Below are 12,558 nucleotides of genomic sequence, written 5' to 3'. Positions count from 1 at the left end.
TGTTGTCTCATCCATCAAAAACACTGCCTACGTACATGCCCTGTATGACCACAATGCCTACACGCAACATCTTTTTGTCTGCAAGATCGTCCTTTGACTGTAGGCATCTCTCTAGACTAATTTGTGCCAAAAGCATTGCACAATCTTTGCCATAATTCTCTAGTTGTACATGCATCCAAACCAATGCGATAGACAGACTCACCAATGTGTAACATGATTGTCAAACGTGCAAGCTCATCCAAGTCCTCCCACTCATCGTGAGTCATATACTCTGGCCTAGCATCCATGCCCTATAGTGGCAACACTTGGCCCAACTGAGTCAATGCATCATGCATACATGCTTTCTAATGATCAAAGTTTGAACCATCAAACTCTGTATGGAAAAGGTCAAACCTTGACAATGATGTACATGCCAAATCCATGGCGATAATCTGTGACAAGACCAAGCACAAATTGATGAACTGACAATAGCCAAAGCCTGGCTAACTCATACACCAAGTACTGTCATAATACAACATAAGCTAGCATAAGCTGTCTAAGAGAAGTATCAGCAAATATGGTGATCAATGTAACGAGAAAATGAGAAAAACCACTCAAATGATGCCAAAACACCCGCTCTAATCCAAGAGCACTATGTGGTAAATAATCGATAAAACTATCATCAACAATCTCCCTCCTGAAGAGATTACCACATGTATGTCAAATGACATAATCCAGTGAGCAAACACTCTCACAATGTGATGCCAAAACACTATGGCAAATCAAACACTAAGTGCCAAATGTAATCAAAACACGATTGCCAACCATGCGCATAAACAAATAAACTCACAAGAAAAATCCGGTAGAGTCTCGGCAGTATTTGGCTATCTAACCATAATAACCATACATGCCATAAACATGCTCAAAACCATGAGAAAATCATGCGCAAAATCTGCACTCAATTATACATGAGCTTCCCCAAAGTCTCAACTCCTTAAACTTGGAAAACAATCCTGTAATCCGAAACACAAAGTGCATCAACCGCACTCTACAAGTGAAGCATATACTAGCATAAACTTGGATGCAAACCAACCAAAATATGACACAAATTGATGCTCAAAATAGGTGAAAATCAGTCCACATATGCCATTGCAAGGCGAAGAATACCATCCGCCAAAAAGCGCACATCATGTGCATCCACATGGCAATATAAACGAGCATCAAGCATGTACCAAATGTGTATCAAAAAGCATCAAAATCAGCCGAAAATTCAGCTCTCAATCATGCTAAAAATTTTGACAAAAACTCTCTGCAAATCCGTGCACCACACTTTTTGAAATATGCTCAATCGCATAAGTCAATGCACATAACTTGTGATGAAGCCACTCTCGAACCTGAGAGTCCACAAGAATGCATATATCCACAAAGCGTTGTCAACGTATGCGCATAAATATGTTGAAAATATATCAACCCACACTCTCTTCATTGAGAGAAAAACATCAATGCGCAAAACAAGAAAATGACAAAAGCTCAACTCGAGCTCTCCGAATGTAGCAAATCACCACAATATGCATACATAATCTTCAACTTTTCGAATACCCTGCAGCCTGTCAGCCCATATCTTCCAAACCGTGCAGAATTTGCAGAAACTTCCTTCTGCAAAGTTGTAGACCATGCAAATACGGTTGGGAGAAGAGGGAATGGACCTAAAATGTGATGTTTTTACAGGTCAAAACAGATCTGTAAAAATCTGCACCTGTGTATCCTAGATGTGCAGATAGTCTGAGTGACGTATCTCAAAATTGGTAAAGATTTTGAGAAAACTTTCTTCTGCAAAGTTGAAGAGGACAAAAAACTGGCTTGAATGCAGACGTTTTGGTAGGCCAAAATAGATCTGCAAAAAGGTGCTGCATTTTTTGTTGTTTCTCTGCCTGCTTCCCTACTGAGCTCCAATGGTGCTCCCAATCCCTGAGCTCTGATATCAGTTGAAGTGCGTGAGCGAGAGTGTGTGTGAGTGTGTGCAGCGATGGAGAAGAGAGGAGAAGAGGACACCTTGTGTTTGCAGGGGCTAAAACTCACTCTCTACATGTGAGCCCCCTTATTCTATTATGTACATAATGAATAAGTATAGTGGGCGAGCACCTAGCGTAACCGGCCACATGGGGCTTTACCCCAACAGTATGCATGTTATTGGAGCTACAAAATGCCATGCTCCCCATACAAAGTTAATGGTGTTTTACTAGGTTGTAGTGCTCCAAGTTTATTGCTTTTTTAGGAGAGCACTTGATTCCTATGGCATGCATCTTGTGTGCTAAATAGAGTCTTTATTTGGCTCGTCCCTATTGGTATGTTGATGTTTGTGCACCTCTACAACAAAGAACACACGTCGTCATGCAGTGATTTGTTGATGTGTTGATCCACTAATACATGTTTGCCTATGTAGCAAAGAATGCACACTGATGTGTAGTATTTAGGACATCGAATGTGCCGATTCTTTGACATGCTGATGTGTCAGTTCTCTGATGCACCAATTCTCTAATGCATTAACTTGTGTTTGTCACTACAATAGGGAGTGCATGCTGGCATGCAGTTTTTAGGAAAACAATCGTTCACAAGGTATGCATATTAGATTTGATGATGCATGGCTCTTGTACAATGAGCGCACATCGATCTATGCTCACTATTGGAGATGGAGGTATTTATCACAAATGTATAATTATGCTGCCTCTAGACATGTCCATTGGCATTGGTGCAGCCAAAGTAGGTCCGGTCTAGAAAGTGGTCTATGCCAAGAAAAGGTTGTAGGCAGGTGCAATGCAGAAGGCTAGGGCAGGTACCAAGGTCCTGGGCAGCCAAAGGGTAGCGGAAATGTATGTCTAAAATGGTTCTTTAGGCCAAAAAAGATTCAACATGAGCCCAAATGGGATAGAAGGTGAAGCTATTCGAAGTACCGAGTCTGTGCTCTGGAATGTAGTGTTCAATGTGCTCTAGAAGCCGGTCCAGAAAGCTTGTCAAACGGAGCCCCGTTACTCAAGATACGAAAGTTCAAAGTTGAAAGGCTTAGCATATCCCCAACGGGTAGGGCAGCTAGGGACATGTGGCCCAGGTAGGTGTCAGCAGATAGAGGCGTAGAGCTCAAATTATGGAGCATGCCTGTCTTCTCGGATTGCTAATTGGAGCTATGGATAGAAAATTATGGCCATCAGAAGTTTTTCCGGGGGCCTGGTCTATGCCCACTTGCCCGCATTGGAGGATATGCCATCTGGAATCAAGCAGGTAGAGCATGCCGACTGGAGTCAGCAAGGAGTCACGGCTTGTGATTCTGGGCCGTGAGCACCAAGTTACAGCCTGAGAAAGCCTGGAACTGTTGGGAGTGAAGTGGTTGCAGATGATTTTTTTGAGTTTTGGTAGCCTCCTTGACTCGCAGGCCCAGGGGAATTCAGAGTGCGGGGAGCACAAGGGAGTTCAATATCGCGAACAGGCTCTGACGGCGGCCAGGTTTTGCGGTTCAGGAAACCGGCCTCTAAGTAAAATATGACAAGCTTGTGAAGTGGGAGGGGGGGAGATGAATGTGAAGGGTTTTTTTTTTAAAAGCCTTGGAGACTTTCCCAACAGAGGGCGCCCCAACTGCCGCCACGTGGCGGTGCATAGCCCCACATGCATTGAAAGAGGTCGAGAGACTGAGGTACATAAGCTAAGGCGTGACCTCTTGTGAAAGCATACCAGAGAGGGAGTTGGAGCTTAGCTATGGTGGGGCGGTGCGTTGGCAGGCCTAGTGGCGCTCCGGGACACTTTGGGTACTGGTTTTGGCCGATGGCGCGCGCTCACTATGGATGGAGGCGACGGCCTTGATAGCTGACGTGGCAGCACCCGACGAGGGGGCCTCTTCCTGCGGTCTTGAAGGCCATTTTTTGAAGTTAAAAGGGGGAAGGCAATAGCGATGTCACTAATGCCCCTTTCCCCGGTGCATAAGTAAAAGGGCAGTCCTGCGAGAGAGAGAGAGAGAGAGAGAGAGAGAGAGAGAGAGAGAGCCAAACAGTGGTGGTCAAAAGGAGAAACAGAAGGGGCAATGCAAAGCTAAGCTCCCAAACTTTAAGAAATGAAGAAAAAAGAAAAAAGAGGAAAAAATGCCTAGGGGCAATAGCAACATCACTAATGCCCCCCCCCCCCCCCAAATGCAAAAGAGAGAGAAAGAGAGCAGATGGAGCCAGAGGCGGCTACCTCCTTCCAAGGTTACCAAATGAGGATGCAAGGTGGACCAATCAGAGCCCAAATGCCCAAATTGAAAGGGGCACCCTTATATAAACCATTTTTGAGCCTTTTTTCATGCTTTTTGCCAGAGTAGGTTCTTGCCAGGCCTTGAGTCAGTGAGCTTGCAGAGAGCCAGGTTAGAGAGTGTGTGTAAGTTCTTGGGTTGGTTGTTTGACAGAGAAGTGTGCCTGCCAAAACCCTTAGTACTTTTTCTTGGAGAATGGCCATGGTGATGGTAGTGCAAGCATGTGTACATGCCTTGTGAAGTGCAATCAAGCCACGACTGCCTCGGTTTGCTGTAGTCTCCCCTTCCCCCCTTCTCTTTCTCCTGCTCTGGTGTTTCCCCTCGGTGTCGATAGTGTAGAAGTGTGTTCCCCCGCAGACTAAAGGTGTTCTGTGTGAAAGAGTGAGATTGAGCGGTTGTGTGTGTGTGTGTGTGTGTGTGTGTGTGTGTGTAAGTGTGGAGACATGCCGTGGCAGTAGGTGTGCTTGTGTGGTGGACTTGTGGAGTGTGTGAGGATTGGAAATTGAATAGGCGGTGGTTTGCTAGTGTGAAGCGTGTTTTTGAAGGTGTTTTCTGAGAGGATAAGGGTGATGTGGATACCCTGAACTATAGAGAGGCCCTTGTGTTTGTGCCAGGTAAGTTCGCCCATTCCCCTCTCCATCTTGTCGTGCCCCCACTGAGGCTTGGGTGGGATTTCCCATTTTCACTGGGGTGGAAGATGTGGAAACCTGGCTTCAAGACTATGGATTGTTCGTGTTGGAAAGCGGTCTATCGAGAGAAGATGGTGCAGTACAAGTGTTCCCGCTCTTGGTTTGTGGTAAAGCAAGGCTATGGTTCAATAGCCTTGATGAGGAAGAAAAAACAGATTGCAAAGCCCTAGAGGCGGCTTTTCAAAGCAGATATGTTGAAAATGCGCATCTGGATGAAGTAAAGCGGAAGCTTGATGGGTTGAAACAAAGCTTGAAGGGTGATTTTCAAGCGTTCGAGTGGGAGTTCGAAGGCCTTTGGGGAAAATTGATTAAGGTAACTGCTGCAAAAAATGCCATTTTTTAAAAATTGAGTAAATTCATGCATTGCTTGCACGAGGAGGTGCGTGATAAGGTTGAGATAGATGGCCCGTTGTAGTATGAAGAGGCGGTAGCTCTAGAAAAAGGGAAAACCAAAAAGATGTTGAAGAAACGCCAAGTTAGGCGGTGTTGCAAGGCATTGTGATGCAAGGCAGTGTAATGCAGCGGAAGCCAAGCCACAAGTAGTACAAAGAGAAGTGCAAGTGCGAGAAGAACCAAGGGTTCTTTGGCTATAGAGAGACAGGGTGGTTCCTATGCCGAAGATGCCGTCTAGAGCGGTTCCAATTGTGGAGGAAATGTAGGTGGTTCAGAGTGGACAAAGGATGTACTGCCAAGTTTGGGTGCGGCTGTTGAAGCTCCATTGAAGTGTGATGAAGAGCAAAGAGTGAGGTTTGCAGATGGGTCGAAGCGGTAAAGATAGAGGAGATTCCCGAGCTAGAGACAGAGGAGGAAACTAGGTCGAGTGATAGTAGCTCTATGGATGCAGATACGAGTTTGGAGACGGAGTCGACTCAATCGAGGTATGATGAGTTCGATCTCTTCCATGTGAGTGGGGAGTCATTGAGTGTGTGTGTGTGTGTGTGTAACATTTAATGGTCTAGTAACTTGTGTGTAGTGGAAAATAGCATGAACATAGTGAGCATTTCATTAGAATAGATTCCTAATGAGAATGACAAGAGTTCTTGGGTGGAGAGAGCACCTAGTTAGATAGCATGAACAATACTTCACAAGAGAGAGAAATTAAGCTATTGACAACAGTTGAGGACTGGATTTACATGGAGCCGGTCCCCCCTCCAAAAGGCTTTGTATTATGGTTTCTCCCATCAAGAGAGACATTTTACAATACAATTCTTTGTGTTCCTTCAATACTAGTTAGTGCAATGAAGATGGAAACTTCATGCACTAAGCCAAACACTTATCAAACACAATATCAATTCCCTCACGGTCTCAGACCCAAGACCCTCACACACCTTCAAAGATGGTGAGAGCTAGCGGGGTATGAGAGTAGATTGAGAGGAAGAAGGAGTCTTCTTACTAAAAAGACGTACATCTCCTCACATAATCACTCATATTAGCATAGCTTATCTTAGTAATTAGCATGGTAGAGGAGATGATCATGCATTGAAGCTTGGCTCTTGGTTGGATTTGCATCACAAAGGCAAGAGTTGTTGGTGTAGGTCTCCCTTCTGACAAGCTTCGAGTAGGTGATAAGATTTCCATTAAAGCTTGAGAAGAGAGAGAGAGAGTATTCTTACTCCACACATGAAATAGTGTGAGTGTGTAGGTGATAATGCCTTTGAAAAATCAGCCCCCTCTCTCTCTTGGTCGACCCCCCTTGCTATTCGCTCTTGCCAGCAACCTATTGGACCTCCCCAAGATTAGCCAATGGCCATTAAGCAGGGTAAGTGATATCCTTCTGGCATGTGTCCCCCTTTCCCCTTTTGTGAGAGCTTTAGGTAATTAATAAATGCAACTATACTCTCATTGGACCCCTTTGCCTCCTGACCAATAGGAATCAGGCTAGCTTGGGCTGTTGAATGCTCATTGGACCCCTTGGGAGACTGTCCAATAGTCTTTAGAGAGCTTAATTGCCATTGGTTCTTTTATTAAGTGTTTATTAATTAATTAAACTAGATTTACTCTAGCCTAATTTTCATTGGTCCACCTCCAAGGCCATCCAATAGGATTTGAGTACACCTTGTGGGCATTTGGGCTAGGGAGGTGACATGTGTCCCTAATTCCCTTTGTGTAAAGGGAGCTTGTGTATGTGTGTGTGATCTTCTCTCTCATCCCCTACTTGCAAGGCTTGCCCCCTCCTATGTAGGGATGGATGAAGACTTTTGGGGCACACACAAAGCATCCAATTTCCCTAATGTTTGACCTTTGGACACAACCTTTGAATTTTGGAACCTTAGCATTTTGGAAGTCTTAATGGGCTGAACCTTAGGGTCTATTAAGCACATTGTTGCACATAACTCTGTTGCAGATGGCTCCCCTTTTGGATTACTATTTTCCCTCTTTTGGATCCCTACTGTGGCGGGTTTGCTAACTTAACTGATATTCTAGCTTTTTCTCCCATGGCAATTCCCCATATTAAATGATCAGTTTAACATGAGAAAATCATTTAGGAGAATTAGACATTGATTATTATGACATTACCTCTTGTCCCGTAGGATTCTTGCCCATCGTGTGCCTTAATCGAGCCTTGGGAAATTTTAATAAGATCCAATCATTTTCTTTAAAGGCTTGGGCTCTTCTGTGCTTATCAGTAGCAACCTTTTGTCTTTGCTGTGAGATAGAGATAGCATCCTTAATCTTTTAAAAAGATCCTTGTAGGTCTTGTATATACTCATTTGCAACAAAGATCTTCCCATGTACCTTAAGTAGCAAGGGACTTTTTGATCTTCCCTCAATTAACTCAAAAGGTGCTTTTCGCGTGGAAGTATGTACACTATTATTGTAAGCATACTCCACTAAGGGTAAGTACTTCTCCCATTGGGATCTTTGATTTGCTTCCGTTACATAGGCTTTTAGTAGATCAAGAATTGTTAGGTTAGCTATTTGACTTTGGCCATCCGTTTGTGGATGATAGGCCAAAAAGAAGTTTAGCCTTGTCCCTAAATTTTCAAAGAGACCCTTCAAGAAATTACTGGTCATTCTAGGATCTCTATCTGACACTATGGACATTGGCAAGCCATGGTACTTGAAAATTTGTGAAATAAAGAGGGTTGCCATTTGATGGGCTTTGATAGTCTTTTTGACAGGTATAAAATGAGCTTGTTTACTAAACCTGTCTACTATCGTCCATATTCCCGTATTCCCATGGATAGACTTAGGCAATCCCATGGATAGACTTAGGCAATCCATGGATATGCTCTCCCATGGTGAATTAGGGATTGGCAAGTGTTGAAGCAATCCAGGTTGCTTCCCTCTATCAAATTTTGTCTTTTGGCATACCACACATTTAGAAACATACTCTTGTATGCTTTCTTTCATGGTAGGCCAATAGAAATATGTTTCAATTCCCTTTAGGGTAGACTGAATCCCTCTATGCCCCGCATAAGGAGGAGCATGAGATTCATACATTACTTTCTTACGGAGTGAGTTAGTAACGCATAGTCTATTGCCATAGAGAAGATAACCATCTTGTAAGGTAAATGGTTCCTCTTTCTTCCCTAGTGCAAGGGCTGAAATAATATCTCGAAAACCGAGATCAATAGCATACTCATCTATCATTGAAGATAGATCATTGTGAGTTGCTATGGAAACCGCATTCACTCTCGGTCGTCTTGAGAGTGCATCAGCTACTTGATTATGCTTGCCAGCAACGTGAGAAATATGAAAATGAAATTGCGAAAGAAAATTTGCCCACCTCATTTGTTTGTCAGAGATCTTGGTCTGTGTCATGAAGTACTTAAGACTTTGGTGATCCGTTCGCAGAATGAAAGGAGTCCCCAATAAATAGTGCACAACTGCGAGGATTTCCTTTTCATATATGCCTAAAGCTTGCTCAACAGAGTCGAGTCTTCGACTTTCATAGCCTATGGCGTGCCCTTCTTGAAGCAAAACAGCTGCAAGGCAATCACCACAAGCATCACATTGGACCTCAAATGGATTTGAGAGATTTGGTAATGTAAGCACAGGTTGAGAGATAAGATTTTCTTTAAGCTTTTCAAAAGCATTGTTCTCCTTAGAAGACCATGCATACCTAACGCTTTTCTTTGTTTGGTCATGTAATGGTCCCGCAATTTGTGAGAACTTTTCTATGAAGCGTCTATAGTATGCACACATACCTATAAAGCTTCTTAGTTCATGAAGATTTCTTAGTTTAGGCCATGCTTTTATTACCTCTAACTTTGAAGGATCCATTTGAATGCCATCTTGAGAGATAATGTGATATAAATACTAAATCTCTTGCAAGAAAAATTCACTTTTCTTTCGATTAACATAAAGTTTATTCTCTCTTAAAACTTGAAATATTACCTGGAGGTGTTGCTTGTGTTCGTCTAATGAATTAGAGTAGATGATAATATCATCAAAGAACACTCCAGTGAAGGTTCGGTGAGGTCTGAATAGCTTCTCCATCAAGCGGTTGAATGTGGCTGGTGCATTGGTCAAGCCAAAAGGCGTGAAAATGTATTCATAAAGACTAAACGTAGTGCAAAATGCGGTCTTACAATGTCTTGATTGACTATCCTTATTTGATGGTAGCCACTTTTTAGGTCAATCCTACTGAAGTAGGTCCATCCTTGTAGCTTATCAAATAGGTCTTTTGCCCGTGGAACGGGAAACCTATTCTTGATAGTGATCCTATTTAGTGCTCTATAGTCAAAACACATACGATATGTGCCGTCTTCCTTTTGCACTAATAGCATAGGAGAACAAAATGGAGATGAGCTAGGCCTAACCATGACCTTGTCAACTAACTCATGCACTTGCCGCATAATCTCCTCTTGTTGAGCTTGAGAAACTCTATAAGGAGGTTTGTTAGGCGGTGAACTTCCTGGAAGAAGTTCAATTGCATGGTATCACTGCCTCGTTTAGGAGGTAGTTTACAAGGGATGTCGTCAATAAAGAAATCTTGAAACCCCTTGAGAAAATTGGATAAGGGTGAAAGCATGTATAGGTGGCCTGGAAAGTAATGTCAAGGACATTGCTTTTTTGCGCTTAAAAGTGGGTGTTTTAAAGTTGCTTCAAATCTCAAAAAGAATATCACTCTCCTAAGTTACGTCAATGTAGTCTCCTAACGTACCACAATTAATGAGACTAAATGTAATTTACTGCTGAACGCTGGGTTATTGTCCGTCGCTTCTTTCCTGTTACAACCTATCTGAGCTTTCTTTGTCTCTGAGATCTCTCTTGGAGCTCTATCTAGCTCCTCTCTGTCTCTCTCTCACAGAGCTCTTGCTGAGCTTTCTGTATCGCTTAGCTCCCTCTCTCTCTCTCTCTCTCTCTCTCTCTCTCTCTCTCTCTCTTTCTCTCTCTAAGCATGGCTCCTCTTGTGTCTGAGCTTGCGCTCATATATCTCTCTCTCTCTTCGCACTCTTTCTCTCTCTCTCTCTCTCTCACGAACTCTATCTCTATAGGTTCCTCTTCTACTTGATGATTCTTGAGGTATGTAAACACTTATTATGCTTTGTTAGTATCTTGCTAATTAGTGCAAGAAGTGTCATGTATTAATTAAAAGTATAGCGTGTAGTTATGATTTGTATTGTATTTCTTGTAGAGCAATCCTTTGAAAGTACTGCAACAATGGAGCACAGTGAAGAATTGTCTATCAGCTCATCGTCATTGAGTAGAGAAGCTCAACTTCAGCGCATAAAATTAATGAGGGAATATTGGGCTGCTCAGAAATGAAAGCAACGGTCAACTTTGTGACGGAAAGCAATACAGGGGAGATGGATGAAAGAAAGAAACGAACGATATGTCAATCTATGGTACAACACTTTGATACATTAACCGTGGGAATGGATGCAAGTGGTAGGAAGGAAATCTTTGATGAACTTCTTCAACATCCTTGCTTCCTTACTATGCATAGTAAATCCAAAGAGTTGGAAGCAATTATGCTGAGAAACATCCGCAACACTTTGAATCATGTGAAGGTCCCAAGATCTTCAGACGAGTTTTTTGTGAAGAAATCAGCAATGATGATGTTGGTGAATGGTGGAAGCAAGGAGCAAAACACTAACATGAGCATACCGCAAGCTGCCAAGCTTATAGGGATCCACAAAAGAAACTTATATTTAGCCAAACATCACTTAATAGTGTCAAGTGAATCCGATGGTTCGTTCCCTGCATCTGCGTGTCATAGAGATGATGCACGGAGAACTCACATCACTCAAATTGTTAAATACATAGTCTTTCAATTTTGGACGGATGAGACGAGGGTGTCCCCCAACAAGAAAGATGTTTACAATAAGAGACTAGCTAGATGTTCATATGTAAAGCATCCAATCCACCTTCTTGAGGAGCCTTAGGTAATTGATATATATTTTTTTAGCACTTTTTATTGGTGCTACAACTCATATTCCTGCACAACATTATGTTTCTATACAACTTTTTATTGGTGCTACAACTCATTACTGCCACAACATTATGTTTCTATACTTCTTTTTATTGGTGCTATAGCTTGTTTTGGTGTTTTGCACCACTTTCTAGTGGTGCTGCAACATTAAAAAGTGGTGAAACATTACTATACTGGTCTCTAATTGTATCTGAACCACTTCTAAAATTTTATCAATAGTTCTAAATGTTTTTGAAGCACTTTTACTTGTGTTTCCACACCACTTTTTAGTGTGTTTGAACTAGTTTTTAATGTTTTGTAGCAAGTTTTAATGTTTAAGAAACAGTTTTTACTAGAAATGCACCAACGCTTCATCGTAAACCCTACAAAGTGGTGTTCACCCACTAAAAAGTCTTGTTTACTCAATGCTAACAGACGTGTTTTACAAACTCGTAGGGGTGTTACAGGTGCAAAAGTTTTTGGTGGTGCAACTCACTTTTTCCAAGTGAGGTAGTAGCTTTTAGTCATGGTGCAACAGTTATAGTAGTTCCATAGAATTTTTACTGCTGTTGCATGAATGGTGTCCACCACCTTATGATGGTAACCAAAACCATATTAGTGGAGTTTGAACACATTTTGTTAGTAAACACTTACAAGTGCTATCACACCACAATGAAGCGGTGCACACAACACTTACACGATGGTGCAGCCAAAGTGTGTTGACCCTACAAGATGGCATGGACAGATGTATACACGCAAGCAGGAGCATGGCAAAGGGATGGTGCAGCTAGGAAGTTCATGGGATGACAGGTAGCAGCGGAAGTGTATGCATGATGCGGCTTATAGGCCAAGAAAGGCTACATAAGGGGCTAATTGGGGTAGCAGGTGAAAGAGATGCATCGGGTGCAGCCTAAGGGTCCACAAATGAAGAGCTTGGAGTGTTGAAGGAGCAGGTCCAGACGACTCATCAAACCGAGCTACGGAGCCCAAGTTATTGAAGGTTAAAGTTTTTGTGGTTTGCAGATTCTTGCCGGACATGGCAGCTGGAGGCAGGTGGTCCAAGTGGAACTTAAGGTACAGGTGCGTAGAGCTCGATTTATGGAGCCTACCCGTCTTTTTGGATCGTGGATCGGAGCCATGGTTTGCAAGATATGGTCATTTGAAGTTTTTTCGGGGGTCGGGTCTGAGCCCACTTGACCGCATTGGAGTACGTGCCATTTGGCGCCTTCTGAGCCTCCACAAAGTTCTAGAGT

At 42.8% G+C, this 12,558-nt stretch overlaps 1 protein-coding gene across 1 annotated transcript in view; it reads left to right on the top strand.

Annotated features, from left to right (window-relative positions):
• Positions 1-11,480, top strand: part of LOC147436033 (uncharacterized) — a 57,536-nt gene extending 46,056 nt beyond the window's left edge. The window contains exon 3 of the mRNA XM_086487820.1: positions 10,529-11,480. Within this exon, the coding sequence (XP_086343946.1) occupies positions 10,529-10,659 (131 nt within the window). The 3' untranslated portion in view covers positions 10,660-11,480. The remainder of the gene's footprint in view (positions 1-10,528) is intronic.
• Positions 11,481-12,558: the final 1,078 nt, after the last annotated feature.

Source organism: Adiantum capillus-veneris, chromosome 18, assembly GCF_014529385.1.
Source record: "Adiantum capillus-veneris isolate H3 chromosome 18, ASM1452938v2, whole genome shotgun sequence".
NCBI classification, from domain to species: Eukaryota; Viridiplantae; Streptophyta; class Polypodiopsida; order Polypodiales; family Pteridaceae; genus Adiantum; species Adiantum capillus-veneris.
The sequence above is the reverse complement of the archived record's forward strand: the minus strand, read 5'-3'. Positions and strand labels throughout refer to the sequence as shown.